This window comes from Cucurbita pepo, chromosome LG05, assembly GCF_002806865.2.
Source record: "Cucurbita pepo subsp. pepo cultivar mu-cu-16 chromosome LG05, ASM280686v2, whole genome shotgun sequence".
In the NCBI taxonomy this organism is placed as follows: Eukaryota; Viridiplantae; Streptophyta; class Magnoliopsida; order Cucurbitales; family Cucurbitaceae; genus Cucurbita; species Cucurbita pepo.
Window position 1 is genome coordinate 1,745,237 of NC_036642.1, and position 20,474 is coordinate 1,765,710.

The 20,474-nt window shown below is 35.8% G+C and overlaps 3 protein-coding genes across 7 annotated transcripts; 2 read left to right on the forward strand and 1 right to left on the reverse strand.

Annotated features, from left to right (window-relative positions):
* The first annotated feature begins 1,054 nt into the window (after positions 1 to 1,054).
* Positions 1,055 to 3,140, forward strand: LOC111794898 (elicitor-responsive protein 3-like). Its single transcript, XM_023677087.1, has 5 exons — positions 1,055 to 1,246; positions 2,021 to 2,086; positions 2,188 to 2,314; positions 2,580 to 2,694; positions 2,820 to 3,140. Exons 1-5 carry the CDS (start codon positions 1,180 to 1,182, stop codon positions 2,892 to 2,894), a joined length of 450 nt encoding a protein of 149 aa, XP_023532855.1. The 5' UTR covers positions 1,055 to 1,179; the 3' UTR covers positions 2,895 to 3,140.
* A 166-nt stretch (positions 3,141 to 3,306) lies between these two features.
* LOC111794897 (methyl-CpG-binding domain-containing protein 13-like) lies at positions 3,307 to 10,031 on the reverse strand. 5 transcript variants are annotated; one of them, XM_023677085.1, is made up of 9 exons: positions 9,780 to 10,031; positions 9,445 to 9,533; positions 7,243 to 7,380; positions 7,061 to 7,162; positions 6,859 to 6,993; positions 6,183 to 6,278; positions 5,782 to 5,931; positions 5,426 to 5,489; positions 3,307 to 5,294 (listed from the first exon to the last, which is right to left on the reverse strand). In XM_023677085.1, the coding sequence occupies exons 2-9, from the start codon at positions 9,526 to 9,528 to the stop codon at positions 3,520 to 3,522; spliced, it is 2,544 nt and encodes an 847-aa protein (XP_023532853.1). In that variant the 5' UTR covers positions 9,529 to 9,533; positions 9,780 to 10,031; the 3' UTR covers positions 3,307 to 3,519. The 5 variants fall into 5 exon arrangements, with proteins under 5 accessions (XP_023532853.1, XP_023532852.1, XP_023532850.1 ...); XM_023677084.1 differs by having other exon boundaries at positions 9,707 to 10,031; XM_023677082.1 differs by having other exon boundaries at positions 9,445 to 9,620; positions 9,707 to 10,031.
* A 4,368-nt stretch (positions 10,032 to 14,399) lies between these two features.
* Positions 14,400 to 20,393, forward strand: LOC111796148. The gene is made up of 14 exons (XM_023678860.1): positions 14,400 to 14,834; positions 15,272 to 15,962; positions 16,161 to 16,293; positions 16,376 to 16,487; positions 16,572 to 16,670; positions 16,759 to 17,055; positions 17,124 to 17,231; positions 17,664 to 17,735; positions 17,957 to 18,043; positions 18,640 to 18,711; positions 18,793 to 18,882; positions 19,127 to 19,234; positions 19,468 to 19,536; positions 19,957 to 20,393. Exons 1-14 carry the CDS (start codon positions 14,619 to 14,621, stop codon positions 20,029 to 20,031), a joined length of 2,229 nt encoding a protein of 742 aa, XP_023534628.1. The 5' UTR covers positions 14,400 to 14,618; the 3' UTR covers positions 20,032 to 20,393.
* Positions 20,394 to 20,474: the final 81 nt, after the last annotated feature.

Consider the following 20,474-nt stretch of genomic DNA (forward strand, 5'->3'; position numbering starts at 1 on the left):
CTATTTAACGTACATGTTTGTCGAAGATCTTCCAAACGCGCTGACGATACGCGTGTACCTCACTCAAGCTTTTAAGATCTTTTGATTTCCAAATCATCAGATTTTAAATTTTTAAATTTATAAAAAATAAAAAAAAAAAAACAGAATATCTTCCTTTTTTCTTTTCACAATTTACCACCGTAATTTTATTTTGTACACAATTGTTGGAGATATTAAACTAAAAATATATTTTTTTTCCTAACTAATTATATATATTCTGACTTATTTAAGTGGAAGATTTAATTTGTTTCCTAAAAAATTAAACTTTTACCATTGTTGAAATTTTTTTTCTCTTTATTAACGCACCCAATGAATATTTGTCAGCCCAATCATATTTGATAGTATCATTTAAAAATCTCAGGTCCACCATTAAGGGGGAAAAAAATTATGAAAATATTAAAAATATCAATTTGAGACTAATTTATATTCATATCCTCTGGAAACATTAAATATTTGAATATTTATGGCTATATGTTGAACTAACCATTATATTAGAAACAATATTTAGAACAAGGTTAAAAATTAAATCATATACTCAATCATCTATACTTTAATAAATTTATCTCTCAAATTTTGATCTGTAACAATTTAGTCCCTAAATTATAATAGGTTATAAATTAGTTAATGTTGATTAAAGACTAAACTGTTATAATAAATTGTTATAAAATCAAATTTTAATCACTAAATTGTTAAAATAAAGAATACCTAGAAATAAGATATTATTGTATTTTAATAAAAACCCTTTTGGGGATTTGGTGAAATTTGGGGGTCTAATTGGAATTTTTATTTTTAGGTGATTTTTTTAAATTGGTCCCTCTTATTAAAAAAAGTTGCAGATTAGGCCTTCGGTTTAATTATTTTTCAAAAAAGTGGTACCGCACCACACGACGGGGTCTAATTTCTCGGCTTTAATGGCGGAGCACTGTTCGGCTCGGTTCATCGGCTTTAATGGCGGAGCCTGTTCGGCTCGGTTCATCTCGCCGAATCGTTTCGACCATTATCTCTATATATAATCGAACAAATAATTGTTTTGAAGATCCCAAATCATCTGAAAAGGATCGAGATCCAAGGAGAAGTGGGGGATCGAGACTTTTCATTTCCACCTTAATTCCTTCCCCTTTTTTTTCATCATCCGCGAAAATGCCCGCCGGAACTCTTGAAGTTCTTCTTATTTCCGCCAAGGGGCTTGAGAACACCGATTTCCTCTGTAAGTTCCCGCTCCCAATCTTGTTTCATTTTCTGGTCTCTATTTCGCGATCTTTAATCGGCATGTGTCGAAGATTCCGATTCTGATTCTGATTTTGGTTCTGATTATACTTTTAGTATCTGAGAACTTGACGGAAATGAATTTCGTAGAGGAATAAGTTCATAGGGTTGTGTTAGTGTTTGGTTTTGATCATTGATACATTGAGTTTGTTGCGACCCTGAGTGAAACTGATCTGCATGAGAAAGCGTTGAGGAGGTGAATTTAGTTGGTCAGCTTCGTAAATAATAGACAACACAACACAACAAGAGTCGTTTTATGGGGCTTCGTATTTAATACTGGTTTTTGTACAGTGTTTTTTAATGCTTTGGTGGATATTTCTGGATATGTGGATCCTATACTCATCCGATTCTTCTAGTTTTGCGTGTAAGAGGGGGCACTGTTGGCAGATATCTGTGAAGTTTTTATTTGCTGAAGTTCATTTCAGAATAAATGGGTTTTCCAATTAGTTAATGTAGATGAACTGCTGTGATTTGGGGAATTCATTTGGTGAAAGTTTTATTGTTACCTTAATTACAATTATTTGTTTAAAATTGATTTTACCTGGCTGTCAACTTGAATATAACTTAACAAGCATTCGTTCATTCTCCCTCCTTGAACTCTAGAACTCTTTCATCATACCATACTTTTTTTCCACAAATAAAAAATGTAGGTAATTTTTATTAAAAAAAATTAAAGGTAATCTTGTCTTAATAAGGTTTTGATGCATTTGTGCAGGTGACATGGATCCTTATGTTGTTCTTACTTGCCGCTCACAGGAGCAGAAAAGCAGTGTTTCGTCGGGTTGGTTTATGTTCAATATAATCCTCAAATCTCTACCATCTCCTATTTTAAAAAACTTGGAAGTGTTTCTACCATCAGAATTGTTTATTGATTGCATACAGGAAAGGGGTCCGAGCCTGAATGGAATGAGACTTTTGTATTCACCATATCTGATGGCGCTGAAGAGATCACCCTGAAGATACTGGACAGTGATAGTGGCACGCAAGATGACTTTGTGGGCGAAGTAACGTAAGTAAAAATGACTCTTAATTCTCTTAGGAACAACCAACCTCTACACTGGTAACAAATTATTCCTCATAATCAAGGCTTTAATTGAAAAGGAAGTGGATTTTTGAGCTTGGTATGAATGGTTATTTTTCTGATCTGCTTGGCACGGTCTTTCTATGCGCTAAAGCGAAAAACTAGCTTAGATCATGGGGTATATTTTGTTCTATGAGGACTGTTTGATAATGAAAACACAAGCCTGTTCAAATGCCCTGTATATTATTTGCAGCATTCCTCTGGAACCTGTTTACCTTGAAAAAACCCTCCCTGCAACACCATATAACGTTGTCAAGGATGCAGAATACCGCGGAGAGATCCGAGTTGGCCTTACTTTCGCTCCTGAGGTTGCTCTCCTTCTTTACTTCCGACTATGTTGTAGAATTATCAGATAAAATTTCGACTTTTTGGCTTGTCTATAAGCATTTGCTATGCTAATTTTGCTATTAACACTTCGATTCTCTGCCTGCAGGAGAGAACTGCAACAGATTTTCAAGGGGAAGACGAAGCTTATGGTGGATGGAAGCAATCCGCAGATGGAGAATGAGATCCACCGCTACTCCATGATTGCTAATTGTATGTTTGAGGGATTTCGAATCCAATGTGTTCAGAGATCAGAAGATCTTTGTTGTGTCTGAATTTCCTACATGTTGTTTGTCATCAGTTTTTCTGAGTGAATATTTAAACCTCTAAATTCTCAATCTACATAATATACTTTAACAAATTAAGCTAAACTCGAGTTTGGCGTGTCGTCATTGTTGGTTAAGAATAAAGTTGGTTTCGTTGTAATGAACGTTCTTGTTATATTCTTGAGCTAATCAGAAATTTCTTAAGGAATATCAACAATGCATCAAATATTAGATAACAACTCATCAAACATTCATGTATGTGTTTTTGTTTTGGATTTTTTACTAATTAATCACATCCAAACAATTCGATTCTAGTGTTAGTTGTTTCAATAAAAAAAATTAGGAATTTGTTTTCTTCTATTTCTGGCAAAGGGTACAGAGTGGTTCGAGTTTGACGTGGGAGTTACTGAATTTGAAATGCCAGATTGGAGCATCCATTATAATACAGATTTGCTAAAAAGAAGAAAAGAGCAATGAGCCGTTCTTCTCAAGACCTGACCTGTGCTGTTATTACATCCAAAAGCTACACTTCCCTCAAAAACTTCACCTTCCCTTGAAAGGTCTGTTTCTATCTACGCGAGGCTGCTGTTGAGAAGTGAACCCACTGCAGCTTGGTAGATTCACATTCCCCAGCAGAGGATCTAAACTCAAGTGCTGTACTGAACCAGATTTTTCGGGTCCATCAAAGTGGGACGATATATCGTTTTGGAAGAAGTTCGGGGATCCATAATCTGGAAGCGCTATGCTACTCTCTCTTTGGCTTCGAGAGGACTCGATTCGCTCCTCAAAGTAGCTTTGAATTTCCAGACTACCTTCTATTGGTATTGCACCCGTGAGAGTCTTGAATGCAAAATCCAAGCACGGGTCTGCCCAGGAATCTCCAAATGGGAAGGCTATTGGAGTTTCAGAGGTTGTGTCTTTCGTTTGATGCTTTTGATTCAGATCATCGAGCGCCATTTTGTTGCTCTCGTGACATGTATTGATCCTATCCGGTGGAGGGTGATGCAGCTCTCTGGGTGGAAATTTTTGGCAAGATGTTTTACACGGTTCATTCTGTGGTTCTCCAAGTATTCCACTGTCTGATAAATTGAAAGCTAGAACAGCTTCATTTGAACGATCGTTTGCTTGTTGAAAGGATATTATATTTGATGCCAATTCAGGTTTGAGCCCATTAGTACTTGAAGATTGACGATTTGATGTGAACTCTTTCTTGTTCTTGAATTTTGTGTTCTCTTGAGTTCTCTTATCCATGCAGCTTCCCGAACCATTTTTGACTGATTTCTGCCCTTGCAGGAAATCAATTGTAGGATCAGAAACTAGCCCATCGGTGGTGGTTGCGTTCTCCACTGGCAATGCGCCTGTAAGGGTCTTGATTGCAAATTCCAGACATGGGTCTGACCAAAATTCAGCAATTGGAACACTCAGCTGCGCTTCAATCTGTACATCATCCTTTTTTTCAGTTCGTATTCTCTGTATTTTCTCTTGTGGGACATCTAGGCCGCATTCCGGAGGGGTTTTCCTCTTATTAGAAGGATTTTCATGCAATGGTATGTCCTTGAATTTAGATCCATGATCTTCATTGACCCTTTCTGGCCCTACATTGTGCTGCTGACATGCTTTATCAGCATCTGGACTAACTTTAGTAAGACAGTTTCTATTCGAAGCTTGAGGAACTTCTTTTGCCTCTACTTTACGCGCCGACTCTGGTTTTCGTCCAGCAAGTCGTTTCGAAGACCTTCGAGGCAAGCTGATATCTTTCTTCTTCTTGAACCTCCTTGTCTTCGTCTTTTTCCTACTGTCAACTCTTTTAGTTTCTGTATGTTCCCCATTGTCGCCTCCTTCCGTCTCTGTATTTTCCCCATTGTCATCTCGTTCTGTCTCTATCTTTTCCCCATTGTCACCCATTTCCATCACATCACAGATTGCAGTCTTCTCTTGTTGCAACTTCGATGCAGTGGTTGAAAGTGGAGTGTTTTCAGGATCAACTTTATTACTTTCTTGCTTTTCAGCTTTTGGCAATGCCTTCTCTTGCTCCAACTCAGAAGCAGAAGTTGAAACTGGTACATCATCTGATGCTCTTTCAGTTTCCTTACCATCTGGAAGATCAGGTTCAGGAGATGCTGAACTTCTCCGACTTTTCTCTTTGATTTCAGAAGGCTCCCTGACCAGCGACGAAACAATCTTTGTGACAGTTCCAACACGCGAAACAGAAGCATTCAGTTCAGAAGACAGGTTCCCATATCGCCCCGATGGTAGTAGAATTTGGTCTCCTGGAAATTCTGAACTGCTCTCTGTTGGCATTTCCTTCCCTACAACATCTATTGCATATTAAATCATCAAAGGTGGTATAGAACTAGATAAAAGTTATTCCTACAAGTATTTGGACAGCGTTTCAGTATGGCTAATCAATAAGCACCAGAAAATGTTAGCAATCTACAAATGCTCGTACCTGCAAGAGGTTGTGGGGTTGCTGTAGGGTGCTCTGGTTTCTGTCCTTTAGCAGTAGAAGGGCTCTAAAATAAGAGCAAGCAACAATTCAGAATTTTAAAACTATCCTCATTAGAAACCATTGAAGCATAGCTAGAAACGGACTGAAGCATTGTCGCTAAAATAACCCGTCATAATTTGGGTTCATTTTCCTATCAATCTTTCCATTAATGGATTGTAGGGGCTTTCATTCAGGGTCAGTTGACTAAAACATACTGATTACAGAGTAAAGTGAGGAGGACAAAATTTAAAACCAAACTGATTACAGCAAGTGATATCATTACAGCATTCCCACATGAACCTAACAAGAGGACTTACTGATATTATTTTGTGATTAATCGATTCTTGATCATTATCAACCCCTTCCTTTGGTTTAAATGCATGTCTACTGATCTCTCCGGTCTCAAGATAGCGTAAAACGTCCTTCTTGGAGCGGAATACATATCCAGATTTTGGATCTATGTAAAACTGTAGCAGGTAGCCCATAAGAGAGTTGGATATAACTAAGAGAGAAACCACGCAGTGAAATTATATTGAAATTAACAATGCAGATGAATCATGCTTGGAACAGTGAGAAGACAATGATTGCATAACCTTCTTTTATCTGTGTGTGTGTGTGTGTGTGTGTGTGTGTGTGCCTGTTTCTTTCTTACATATGCATGTCTTTTTTTTTTCTTTTTTTTTTTTGCCCCGGAGGGACAGAAGTAAGAAGCTCATACGGGATCTTTCCTAATGCCATCTGCTTTTTCTCTGATCTTGATCTCCTTTATCCATCCAGGCGGCAAATCTTCATCTTTATAATGCTCAATAACAACCTAGAGTACATATGAATATCAGCTACGCAACTCAATAAGCAAATAGTACAAAGCATTCATAAGCAGTCCAAGAAGCACAGTATGCAAGCAGCATTTCAGAATCACCTAAAAACCTCCCTTTTTAGCCCTGTAATTATCCAATCCAGCTTAGATGCACCTCAACCATCTAGTTGTCCAAGAATCTAACAAGGTTTTAAATCCTGGACACCGAAACCCTACATCCTGGGCAGGTTGTCACCAGTCTCTTTGAATATGACCTTTAAGTGTAAACCATGTGTATTCTCGTGGTGTCATGATGAACAAGAAGAAACGAGTCCACAGTTGTTTTTTGTTAAATTCCAACATTAAGTTGATGCCAAGATTCTAAAGAATGTAATTGTCACACTGAAGGCTAGTAAAATCTCTCATGCACCCTCAGCTGTACTAAAATTTTTAAGAAGTCCAGCATATTATAGTATCATCAGCCTTCATTACCCATTCAATCGATCTTCAACTTTTTTTATAAGATGACAAAAAAATCGGGGGAAAGGAAAAAGAAATGGAAAAAATAACACGAAAAGAGATTGGTAAGGAAACATACATGGGTTCTAGACTTCTTGCCGTTGCTTGTCTTTCTCTCCTTCAATGTGCACACTTTGTTTTTCACTGTTCTGAGGTATCGAAATACCTCTGGCTTAGAATAAAATCTGTTGCCTGTCACTGGATCAATGTAACACTGCAACAAGCAAGAAGTGGGTAAGCACTCAATAATGAATTGACTTAGCTTAGCACACATATGCTACCTTGTATACTCCTCCAACATTCGAACCACTCATTCGTGTTCTTGACTCCACTTTCCAGCCAGCAGGCAACCATTCAGGGCGTTCATTTGCTTTTACTGTGAGCTATACCAGAGGAAAAATAAAACAATTTAAATGAAAATGGATTTTTTTTAAGGAAAAATATGTTCAGGAGTCAAACTCACTTGCACTGGACTATTTCCTGACTGCGTTTTGATGCGACTTGAAGTTGGTGAAGACTTTTGAGACTGAACGCTTTTAATATATCCAATAACATCATCCTTAGAATAAAAGCTTTTTCCACTCTCCAAGTTTGTATAGAACTATAAAATCCCAAACAGTGTAAAAATGTAAGTAAGATTTGGTAACGTGAATAAAATTGTTGTCATACGGTAATGTGAGCTTTTCCCTAATAAATCATTCATTTCAGGTGAACCACATGGATTGGCCCAATGATCAAAGTGGCAAGCAGTAAACACAGATCTAAACATGGAGGTTACCTAGTTTTTTGTTTTTTGTTTTTTTCTTCCTTCTTTATAGCGTTGGAACCTAGTTAGGGTATCAACTTTACTAAGATTTTACCAATATCAAACAGCTGTGTCACGATATAAGTCAAGGTGCATAAGTAGGCCTAGATGCTCACAACTTCTATTTCCAGAAAAAAAAAACGTTCCAAATGCCTTAAAGCATATATCTATCATACACAGCCGGTGCCTTACAGAACAAGAGAAGTGAAGAAATAAGACACTTTTTCAGAGAATTTCAGGGATTCTGGTTTCAACTTAAATTTCTCAAATTTGGGAAACGAGCACAGTAAAACTACGTCAGGAAGTCGGGATGGAACAAGTAACAACTATGAAGAAAGCTATTTTAGTTCACAATGTTTCCACATGCCCAACAAAATGAATCAACCTATAGGTGCTTTAATCCTAACTCCAGGAAGTCCCAACTTTCAATTAGGTGCTTAAGGGGTTTGCCAAAAAAAACCTGTCCAGCCACTTCTAGCACACTATCAGGCCGGTGACAGGAGATTGCTAAAAGTCTGCGGTTTTGAACACCACCATTCATAGGGAAAGGAACAATCTCAGTGTTGGGATGTATGTTCTAGAAGTTCTTGCCGGTATTGTTTAGGGGTATAAGTTTTTTGTGGCCTCCTCTCATATAGAATGGCCTTAGCACCGTCCCCTGTTCATATTTCATGCATCAGATTCTAGCTTCCTCCATATTTATATAACATACACTAGATTACAGAGAATTATTTGGTTGGCAGGAGTTCAACAAAGAATCGAAGACCGAAGTTTCCAATATGTTTTGCCAAATTTTAAACCAACCTCCATCGAAGTAACCATCCTTTGAGCACTATAGTTCTTTTCCAATCCATTTGGTAGAAGTTCACATTTTTCTCCAAGTGAAAACTATGCAAACGACCACAGACTTGTCTTCCACTTCTCATCAGTAAAGGTTCCGTTTACACTTCTCTTTTTGGTAACAGGTTTCTTTTCCACTATATATCTTTGATGCCTGTTCCAGGGTTCTTTGAAATTCGTTGAGTTTTGTCGTAAAAGCTCCACGAATTTCCTCCACCCTGATCTATTATCTCCCAGTAGAATAATAATATCTTCCCTGCCTTGTGCCTCCATAATCTTTTATCTTAAAAATTTGCAGGTGACAGTCCTCAAGTTATATAATTCTTCTATCCATAATAAAACCCGGTGCACGTCTTGTTTTGTAAAAAAACATCCCTTAACAGAAGTGACGGGGAACTCCTTCAGAAAACCAAGGATTCAGTCTTTGAGATGAAGTCAAGGTAAAGGAAACAAATGGGTTTCTTCCAACATATGAGACTTCTAATTCCTTTCCATCACTTGGGATAGGATGTGCAAAGAGACAATAAAAGCTTCGCTTTTTATTCGGCAGATCGTTGTGGTTCAGTGGAGGGGAAGAAACTCCACTCTGACTAGCAAGAACCACAGTTGAAGTAGGAAGATGAAGAAACAACTTTACATCAAGGGTAGGTTATAAGAGAGCTAACCAGAAGCAAAACCACCATAGAAACAAAAAGAGACAGACTATGTCTTCCACAAGACATTCTAGTACTAGTCAAATGCCCTTTCTTCCCTTGAGAACACGAGATATCTATATAATATGCCCACCAAAGAAAAGGGCTGAACATTCAGAGCACTACACCCAACAATATGGAAAAAAACACAAACCCTGCAGACCCAATACCAAAATTCCAATGAACAAACCAGAAGAGAAACATGTCACACAACACAATCCGCCCCAAAACTCACAAGCACCAGCCAAAAAGCAAAACCCATAATCAAAGCCCCCAAAAATGCCACTGAAGTTCTTTAAAATAAAAAAAATAAAAAATAAAAAATTACCCTAATTTTCCTGCCCGTCTTCTGGACTTTAAACTGCACAGTCCAGCCGGAGGGAAGCCAGTCCGGCGAACCCTTAGACACCATCTTCCCTGAAAAATGAACAATAGATCAGCAGACAGTGAGCAATCGAGATCGGTTTCCCACAGTCCGCGTAAGAATGGAGCTGAAACTCGAAGCTGAACACCAAAACGGAATTAATTAGGTCAAAGAAAGAAGGCAAAAGGGAAAGGGAAGGGGGAAGGGGAGAAATTGAGGTGCGTACACGTGGGTGCAAATGGAAATCCTTCTCTTTTTTTCTTTTCTTTTTTTTGTACAAAAAGGAAAAGATTATTCACTGAGATGGGTCTGCTAGTGGAGAGGGAAAAAAGCTCAGGCCTCGAACATGGGGTTCTTCAAGACGCAACCAGAAGCTCCTTTTCGCACTCTCTCTCTCTCTCTCCAGAGACCTTTTTGGTTAAGAGGGGTTTGACCATTGAATCAGTGGATTAGATCTTCATCTTCTGCTTCAACCCGTTGGGTTAAAATGGAAGCCAAATGAAAGAGCTGAACAACATTGATTTCCTCAATTTTCAAACCAGATCAATCCGTCCCCGTTATGCCTACCAATAATACCCAGATTTTGTATTTTATATATATACTTTTCTTTTTCAACACGTGCTCTAAATTGTAAAAAAAAAAAAAGAAAATGTAAAAACTATTTGGATTTTCGTCACTTTTTTTTTCTTTTATTCTTTATTGATTAAATTAAATTAGTCAGCTATTTCTATTTTCGGAATTTCGATTACATTATTCAATATCATAAATGTGATTTAAAATTAAAACTCAATACATTAATAAATTACAAAACATAAATCGATTTTGGATGAAATTTATAATAAATTTGAGAATGCATAAACTAATTATTACCAAATAAAAATTTAGAAATTAATATTATAGAGTTTATTATGATATTAAAATTTAAATTTGTAGAAATTACGTTGATATAGCACGATATTGTATTTTTGCGTATGAAATGTTTTCCGATGGCATAAATGAATACCGTGAAGGTTTCTTCGTCCCACTCCACCCCAGAATTTCCAAAAATCATCTAAACGATAAACAATCCAATCATATTATATAACAATGAATAATCCAATCATATTATATAACAATGAATAATCGATTGAGGGTCTTATAATCTTATAATAAATATTATAAATCATTTGCATTTTTGTCACGTTGAGGAATTATGGATGCACAATTAGGGCCACTTGGTAATATAAAATTTGACCTCCCATTTCCAAAGGGAACATAACCAACAACTTTTCTTCATTGCCACAGTTAAATAAAGATCAAATTGGTGGTTGCCTTAAATTCCTTGTCAATTCTTGTTCGTTCACATTATCTTATTATTCAAATTCATAAATTATCCTGAAAATATATGATTATATATTAAAAAAAAAACATTATTTGAAATTCAATTAAATACTTTTGTCTCAAACAGATTGATTTAAGAGTTGAAAAATCTCAGTCATTTCTCCCAATTGTTTGAAATAAATTTGACAAAAATTTCCTTATAAAACAAAAAAGATGACGTTATATAATATGTCTGACAAATAAATTAGTCTATTACCAAATTGGAATCCCATTAGATGTTGTTATTTGTAATAAAAATTAATTAATTAGCTGACAAATAAATTATTTTTTATTTCAAAGTTATTAATTATTAATATTTTGACTATAAAATTGGAAATAACTGTGGAACTTGAACCCACCATCTCCATTCAATACACACACAACCATGGCGGAATTCTCGATCTTATATTTTGTCTATAAATTTCTTCACAAAAATCAATCAAAACGTTGTCGTTTGATCTCTTCATCACATNAAAAAAAAAAAAAAAAAAAAAAAAAAAAAAAAAAAAAATTACCCTATAAGAGAGTGCAAAAAGATTGTTGGAAGAAATTATTTGAGGAGCTGAAACAGTATGACCGAGATTTAATCCTATGAGAATTCGAGAACTGTATTTTGAACCTGTATTAAAGAATGTTGGTGGTGGTGGCGGCGGTGGCGGCGGTCGCATCTCCGACGCTGATGGGTTTAGTTATGAAGTGGGTTTGGACCGGCGGGGACTTTGCGGAGTGAAACGGCGTGGTTTTGGGGTGCGATGACGTCCTCGACGGCGGGCGGCGACTTTGGGAGTGAAAATGTTGAGGAGGTAGGTGGTTGGAGAGAATCATTCTGCGGCTGTTGTGCGGCGGAGAGAGAGGCGGTGGTGAGGAGAATTGTGAAGAGGAAGAGGAGGAGGAGGAGGAGGAAGGAGGAATTGGGGTTTCGAGAAGCCATTGTTGGAGTTTTGAGTGGAGGAGAGAGAGGAGAAGGTTTTTGAAGAAGAATTAGAAGAAGTGGAGGAATCGAGAAGAAATGGAAAATGGGGAAATGTCTTTTTAATAATAAAAGCCGGCAACTTGCAGATGAATGTGGATCCAAAATCTCATTCATATGTTTGTGACATGAGGTTTGACTAAACTACCCTTTCATTTTGTTTAATTTACGTCTAAACCTTNTAATTTAATATTTGAACTAATTAGATGTAAGTTATTAAATGAGCGGTACACTAATTAAACAAATTGAGCTGCAAAGAGTAACTTTTGAAAGTTTTGTTTCGATTAATTGAGTGATTAAATTTGTTAATAAAAAACTCATACTCCATGTGAAATCACATGATCCTAAGTAGTTGCTAGGGCCATAAACAATTAATTTTGAGAAAATAGACGAGGTTTGTTAATACATTTTAAATTCTTAAAAAAAAAAATTGATATATTCAGAAAATTTTACATGATTAAAAAAAAGATTATATTTGGAAATATTTATGACGTCAACTAACGTCATAAAACAAGCCTGTTTTTTAAAATATACCAAAATTTATCATCGATTAATTTAATATAAAAATATCAAATAAGGGCAAAGAGAATTAATTATTGGTCAGAAAGCACGTTAGGGATGCCCTTTATAATGTACCCGTAATTAATTTAGGAGAAGAAATATTGTAAGACTGCACCGTGTTGACTAAACGTGATATAACGAGAAATGTGGGAGGGCAGTCTGGTCATTTCCAAACTCCACCGCGATTTAGTTGTAAAATTCACTTTTTTTTTTTCTTTTTTTTTTTCTGAAAATATGCTGGGCGTTGACTAAGTTAATCAGGCGCCTTATTTTCCGTTTTTTAGTTTGAAAATTCTTCAGTTTAATAAAATCATTTAAGTTTGGTTAGTAAAAAGTTGACACGTGTTATCAAATGTGGGTACTTGGTACTCTGCTAAGTGCCACCCATGTCCCACGTGCTCCTCCACAAAAAACCAAAAATTAAAAATTAATTTTGTGTTTAAAAAAAAAAACAAAAAAAAAAACCCCTGTCTTATCTGTTGATAATTTTAGTTATTATTTTGTAAAAGAAAAAATATGTATAAAGTTTTCTGAAACAGCGTCGTTTTCCAACATTTGACTTTTATAATGTTACTACTCCCTTTTCCACACGGAAATCAAAATTAATAATATTTCATTTGTATCTTATGTTAAATACGTTATAAAATGCAATTATCCTGATTTTTTTAATACGGTAAAGATAAACCTAAAGTTTGAAAATTTAAAATCATATTTAGATATTGTAAGTCAATAATTAAAGTAAATGGGCAGCTTTATTTGAATTTTCTCCAAATAAAAGCATTTAAAATTGAATGCAGGCAATGGAGTTATGGGGTTTTGAAATGGGGTCTGTCTTTGTTATTATGCATTAAATTAATGGTCCCCAGATGAGATTTGATCCTGGGATTCTTATACATTTTAATTAAATTTTACTATTTTATTTATTTATTTATTTAACGCAATATAAAGATGCTTTCAAAAACTTAATTCATAGGACCATGATTAATTTAAGTGGATAAGAATGTTACGATCTAACTACAAAGAGAGTAGATCATGACTTTTACGTTGTGACAAGTGACAAGAGAATCGACTATTCTCAAGTGGCACTCATCTGACCATGCGAGAGCTTAGACAAGTGTCATGATGCGACCGAAAAGGATAGTGCATCATTTAACACACCGTACAAAATAGACATTAAAGAGAAGTTGAAGCATAAGCAGAATAGGTTGATTGAAGGGCTGGATAGGGTCGTGGATCTTAACCTCAAAAGTTGGGATTCTGAAAATAATTTGGTCATACGGTGACGTGGAGCGTCTGTTCAATGTCTGATACTACTAGCAAATATTGTCTTATTTGGACTTCACATTTTAAGTATGTTCTACTTATGTTTGAAAGATGCATATATCTCGGATAAAAAATGTTTTCCTTCCTCTCGTGATTGCATGTATAATATACAGTATCTTGATCATATCAATTATTGCTTATGAATTCTTACGCCAGGTATGTCTTTCATACCCATCTGATGCCATCTTCTTCATAAAAGCAGGTGCTCTAGGAGACCAATTGACTGGTCTTGGAAAATTGTTAGCATATGGGTCTACTAGAATAGTCTAATGGCTAATAAGTTTCCGACTGAGTTATAATAATTAAGCCATGCATGATACGTGTCATGGTCATATTTGTCCAAAACATGTTGTTTGTGACCACACGTTGGATGTCCTGATTATGCTCGTCAAAGATGCATCGTTCATGGGCGCATCTCCATTTCAAACTCATTTTACTTCTTTCCTTTTTATATAAATTTTTAGTATTATTGTGGTATATAAAATAAATAATAAAATAAAATATCTCAGATAATATGATATTTATATACTAAGACTAAAAATTAAATAATTAGATATATTTTTTTTTTTTTTTAATTTTATGTTAAGATAATTGACGTCTTAGTTATTTATTAAAGTATGCTACCATCCAAATATTAAATTTTATTTATTTTTCCCGTTTGGCTTCAGTTTTTTTCTTTTTTCCTTTTTTTTTTTTTTTTCGTGGCGGATAAACGCCAGCGTCCCAGGCTTCAGCAATTTCTATCGTCTTCTTCATACTTCCACAGTTTCTGGGAGAAAAAAAATGCTCGTAGCTCAATCTCATATCCATAGTCTCCAAAATTCAAGCTGCCCCAAAACTTCATCACCTTCATTTGCACTGAGTTGAATAACATCAATAACTGTGAAGCAAGTCTATTAGTCACTGCAATTCCTTTACCCAAGGAATGGACGGTCGCGCTCTAACGGCCTCCTCCTTCTTCACACCTATTGATTTATTGCGACCCAGAAGAGTTGCTGTTAGAAATCCGTGCTTTAATGCCAGACCCAGTAAGTTTTCGGTTCTTGCTTCCAAAGAAGAGGCTGAGCTCGACAAATGGGACCAAATGGAGCTCAAGTTTGGCCGCATGATTGGCGAAGACCCCAAATTAACACTGGCCAAGGTCTCTTTTTCTTTCTCAAGAGTGGTTTTCAGAATCTAAATTCAATCAAAAGTATTGGGCATAATCTAATAATGCTAAAGCTTTTGAGTTATATGTTAGTTTAACACAATGTCATAGGGGAAGTTCATGTGTTCACTCATGGAATGTTATTTCCTTTTGAATTAATATGGATAATCATTTGTTGGATTAGGATATATTGTCTTGGAGCTCAAGATGGCTGAATTTTGTGCTAATTTCCCAACCCTTGCATGATGGGAGTGTTAAAAATATGATTAAAAGAATAAAAATGATCTTAATCTATCAACTTAAGCTTTTGGAATTTGTGTTTTAAAGTTTGTTTGGTCTGGCTTGAAGTTATGGTTTCATGTGTGTGCAATGTGTTGTGTTTGTGATGGTGAATTCTCACTATTCTATTGAAACTATTGGCATGTGTTCAGATAATGAGCAAAAAAATGAACACTGGCGCTTCTTATCTTGAAGTTGAGAAATCATTTTACCAGAAGAAGGGTAAGCTCAACGAGGTAGAGGAACTTTCTCTTGATGGTTTGAATTTGGTCAGACCTCAGTTAAAGAAGGAAATGAAGTTAAAAGCTGCCAATAAGCCACCAGCACCAGATTTAAAGAAACCAAGCCAAGCAGTTGCAAAGCCAGCAGTTAGTCCTAAGGGCAGGGTTCCCAATGTTATTTTGAGGAAACCAACAATTTATAAGGAGGATGATGTTGAAGATAAACCGTCGAGAATAAGAATGAAGCCAAATTTATCATTGAAAATGAGCAATGTATCAACAAAGGAGAAATATAGCGATATGACGCTGTTGAGGAAGCCAGAACCAATGGTTTCGAATGAAGTTATTGATGAGAAGGAAAAGCTATCTGGTGAAGAGAATGTTGTAAATCAGGCTAGTAAGGGATCAACAAGTGATCGAATTGATGGGTTTACTCTTTTTAAGAAGCCAGAAATAGGTGAAAACACAATACTTGAAAATGAACAGGATCATAAAAATCTCGATCATTCAGAAAGTAGTACAGTTGATGATAAAAACGAAAATGTGTCTGCCATTTCTGAAGAAACTGAAGACGCCTCATCATCAAAGGAAAATGGGATAGATAATAATTATTTTGCTGTAGGTAATAATCTATGTTATAAGTTTTTTTTTTTCTTGTCTTTTAGTTCTCTCTTGAAAGTTAAACACCTATTTTCAGTTAAAATTACGAAAATGTAATTTTGTATTTGGTTATCTGAAGGATTACGGCCACCCGAGCCAAGTGATATGGGATANTTAGTTAAAATTATGAAAATGTAATTTTGTATTTGGTCATCTGAAGGATTACGGCCACCCGAGCCAAGTGATATGGGATATATTGAGGACACACCAGATTCGAGCAAATCATTTAGTGATCTTTTGGATTCGACAATAAAATTGTCCAACGAAGCTACGTTATTGGGTAAACCAAAAAGGTAGCTACTGTAGTTTTATGATCTGTAATGTTCTGTTTCTTTTATACCCAAATGAATTTGGTTGCATGGTACTATTAACCAGGGTAGATTATTCTTCAAATGAAACATTAAAACTTGGTGGAGAAGAGACCTCGACTCCTGATGTTATTGGTGCTGGTGAGACAGAGAACTTCTCTGCTCTTCCTGCTTTGGAGGTCAGGCTGTGCATATTATTGTTTCCTTACCTTATTTATTTCAATCACTAGTGTGTAAGTCCCAGGTGCTTGATAAATTTGCAGGAACATGAACTTGCTGACTGGACTAAAGCAGAAGATCTGGCGAAGTCAGGAGACAGAGCTGATGTGGAAATAATAAGCTCGACTACCCGAGGTTTTGTTGTAAGTATATTTTGTAGCAAGTGCTTTGTCCTACTTTTATATGTGTTCATTTTTCTTTTTAGCATTAATTGTTTCTTGATTTGTGAAGGTATCATTCGGCTCCATCGTAGGATTTATTCCATATCGTAATCTTTCTGCCAAGTGGAAGTTCTTAGCTTTCGAGTCTTGGCTAAGACAGAAAGGTTTGGATCCATCACTATACAAGCAAAACTTAGGAATTATTGGAATTAGTGACGGTGGAAGCCCGAATTTTGCTAGTACTGGGTCGGATCCAGAAATTGATGTAAAAAATGGGAGTGAGCTTACACCTGACATGAAATTGGAGGATCTTCTTCAAATTTATGATCGAGAGAAACTCAAATTCTTGTCATCATTTGTCGGCCAGGTTTAGAAGCCTCATTGATTTCAGCAAACACAACTGTTCATGAGTACTGATGGAATGTATATTTGCAGAAAATCAAAGTAAATGTGGTGTTGGCTAACAGAAAATCAAGGAAGCTTATATTTTCCGTAAGGCAAAAAGAAAGGGAAGAATTGGTCGAGAAAAAGAGGAGTTTAATGGTTAGCTACTTTATCCTGTTGTAGCGTTTTTCGGATGCTAGAATGCTCGTTCAGTTTTATAAGTTATTATGCTTGAAGATAATTAATAATTTTTTTTCCTGGGTTTTCAGAATGATTAATTAGATATCATGCAAGAAACAATACTGTTCATTGTTTACTATTCAGTTCCTATTTATTTCATTTGTTTTCTGAGATGGTTTTGCTGAGATGGTTGGATATGCCTTAGCAGCATTTTAGGNTTTCATTTGTTTTCTGTAACACTTCAATATTCAAGATAGTTTTGCTGAGATGGTTGGATATGCCTTAGCAGCATTTTAGGTTAACCCTGTCCACTTGTATGCATATCTCTTTAGTGAGTGAAATAGAGAATTTTGATTCTCTCAAACCTTTAGCATTAACATGTATCCTCATTTCATTTAACTGCTTATCCAGGCTACTCTGCAAGTAGGAGATGTTGTCAAATGTTGCATCACGAAGATCGCTTATTTTGGTATCTTTGTCGAGGTAAATGGAAGATTTTCTTGTTTTCTACACTGTATAATTGTATGTCAGAGTGATGTGGTGCACTTTGAAAAATTTGGTTTATAAAGAAACGGTGGTACATTTTCTGGTTGGATATGAACATTCTTCATTTCAAGTTGCTCTTTTGGACACGTTTACTTGTTTTAAGGGTTGTGTATGTCTTCTAAAATTTTGAGATTTTTAACTCAACCTCGTTGATATAGATCGAAGGAGTGCCTGCTTTGATTCATCAGACTGAGGTTTCTTGGGATGCTACTTTAAACCCTGCATCATACTTCAAGATTGGTCAGGTATTTTGAATTTCTCCGAGCCTAAGTTAAAGAGTCAAGTTGCAACCTATAACTGCCCAAACCCACCGCTAATAAATATTGTCCACTTTGGTCCGTTAAGTATTGTTGTTAGCTTCACGGTTTTAAAACGCGTCTATTAGGAATGTTTCGTTTCTTTCTTCAACTGATGTGGGATCTCACAATCCACCCTCCTTGGGGGTCCAACGTCCTTGTTGGCATACCACCTGGTGTTTGGCTTTGATATCATTTGTAACAATCCAAACCCTCTGCTAATAGATATTGTCCGGTTTGGCTCGTTATGTATTGTCTTCTGCCTCACGGTTTTAAAACGTGTCACACAACTTGACTCTTGAACTCAGCTGAAAAGATATATATATATATATATATATATATATATTTTTTTTTTTTTAAAAACTTATGAAAGCATTACATTACTCCACAAATTGGGGGAAAGGGGAAATATGGCTCAAACCTCACATGGTGGTGGAACCTGGCCACATACCAATGAGCTACCTGTGGAAGCTCATATGTCAAAATTTCATCCTACTCCATTTCTTTTAACAATTGAAATTTGTCTCCATATCTTACTTTTGTAGGTTGTCGAGGCAAAAGTTCATCAGTTGGATTTTTCACTTGAACGCATATTCTTATCGTTGAAGCAGATTACAGTAAGATGTCTTCATAAATTAAACATCTCTATATAGTTTTAGCAACTATTCTGAGTAGAAACCATGTTTTTCTTTATGCAGCCAGATCCGCTTGCTGAAGCATTGGAGTCTGTGGTTGGTGATCACGATCCCATGGATGGAAGATTAGAATCAGCCGAAGTGGACACCGAGGTATTTGTATTCTCTTGTTAGTTAGTATTATTAATTCGATGCAAGTGATTGGTTCATGGTGATTATCTCTGAACTTATCATCTGACTAACAATCACCTTTTGGCATTTATGAACGTTTTATATACATATCTGCTGCATCCTTAATTTCTATGCTACCTATATGTAGGATGAATATCAGTAAAGTACAAGAGGAAAATATCTCTTACCAGTGTAATTTTTCCTTACAAGTTCTATTTTTGGACAGTGGGCTGACGTAGAATCTCTCATCAAGGAACTGCAAAATACTGAAGGTATTGAGGCTGTATTCAAAGGGCGATTTTTCCTTAGCCCTGGCTTGGCTCCAACCTTTCAGGTAAAACAGGGGAAATTGTTCTGGATCACGAGGATAGTATTAGAAGTAAATGATTTTTACATTTTGTGGCTCATTATTCTTAGAGATTTTAGCTACTCCCATCTTATTCCCAGCTTTCATGTGATCTATAGTATTTCTGGTGAATGAGTATTAGCTAGTTCCTTGAAATTATACGGTCTTATGCACAGCTCAGTGTCTCAGATAATTTTCCATCAACTCTCCATTTGATGCAGGTTTATATGGCTTCTATGTATGAAAATCAGTACAAGTTACTTGCTCGATCTGGAAACAAAATACAGGAGGTAAATATTCAGAAACATTACTGTGTTGCTAAAAAATCTTATGATGCTTGGGATTAGAAGTCAGATTGTACAAAGGAATAGGTTATGAAACACTTGAAAATGTGGGTTTTAGAAGTCTTAAGTAGGTGTATGGCGTTGTTGAGATTAACAAACTCATAATCTGGTAGATCAAACATAAGTTTGACTTCTTAACCCTGGATTACATAAACATAAGCTCGACTCACGAGCCGAGCACCCCCTTTCTTCTTTAATCTTCAGACAGCAAACTGATTAACACTTCCAATTCGACAACTCTGTTTTAAGTCGAAATGAAGTATACTTCAGCCTTCATCTGTATAAAATCATGTAATCTTACAATTTTATTTTTGTATTCAATCAAGAATGGTATTTGAAATATGAATATGATATTATATTATGCAGCTGATGGTTCAGACATCATTGGATAAAGAAACAGTGAAATCTGTCATCTTAACTTGCACCAACAGGGTACAGTAGCAGTTTCTTGAGTTTCAGAGGCATTTTACTGTGAAGAAAATTTTGATTGTGAAAAACACATAAAGCGAGCAGCATTAGAACTGATCTTATTCTCTTCCAGTTTGCTTCACAGTGAGAAGAAGCCTTTGTAATTTTGCCCAAAGTCTTATTACTTGTGGGGAAGTAAAGGAACTAAGCTACTGTTGATTAAAACTCAACCACATCATTGTATTTAGAGATTGTTTGTAGCCTTCCAAGTTCTTCCCCTCATTCTGTAGCTGTGATTAAAGTTATACAGTTAAATATGTAATGATAAAAATCTTGAATTTTGATTATGGAAGAACTATTGAAATTTGAAATGAAAATTGATGTGACATGACCCACTCTTCTAGGTGGATATGAATGATATCAAATGAAAAGGATGATCTCTTTCACATGGTTGTGGATATATTTTAAATACCTAT

Coding starts and splice junctions, on each gene's coding strand:
- LOC111796148 (XM_023678860.1), top strand. CDS start 14,619: ATGGACGGTCGCGCTCTAACGGCCTCCTCCTTCTTCACACCTATTGAT. Junction 17,056..17,123: donor TGTCATCATTTGTCGGCCAG/GTTTAGAAGCCT, acceptor GTATATTTGCAG/AAAATCAAAGTAAATGTGGT. Junction 17,232..17,663: donor AGAAAAAGAGGAGTTTAATG/GTTAGCTACTTT, acceptor CTGCTTATCCAG/GCTACTCTGCAAGTAGGAGA.
- LOC111794897 (XM_023677085.1), bottom strand. CDS start 9,528: ATGGTGTCTAAGGGTTCGCCGGACTGGCTTCCCTCCGGCTGGACTGTG. Junction 7,163..7,242: donor CAGGAAATAGTCCAGTGCAA/GTGAGTTTGACT, acceptor CCTCTGGTATAG/CTCACAGTAAAAGCAAATGA. Junction 6,994..7,060: donor ATGTTGGAGGAGTATACAAG/GTAGCATATGTG, acceptor TGCTTGTTGCAG/TGTTACATTGATCCAGTGAC.
- LOC111794898 (XM_023677087.1), top strand. CDS start 1,180: ATGCCCGCCGGAACTCTTGAAGTTCTTCTTATTTCCGCCAAGGGGCTT. Junction 1,247..2,020: donor TGAGAACACCGATTTCCTCT/GTAAGTTCCCGC, acceptor GCATTTGTGCAG/GTGACATGGATCCTTATGTT. Junction 2,087..2,187: donor GAAAAGCAGTGTTTCGTCGG/GTTGGTTTATGT, acceptor GATTGCATACAG/GAAAGGGGTCCGAGCCTGAA.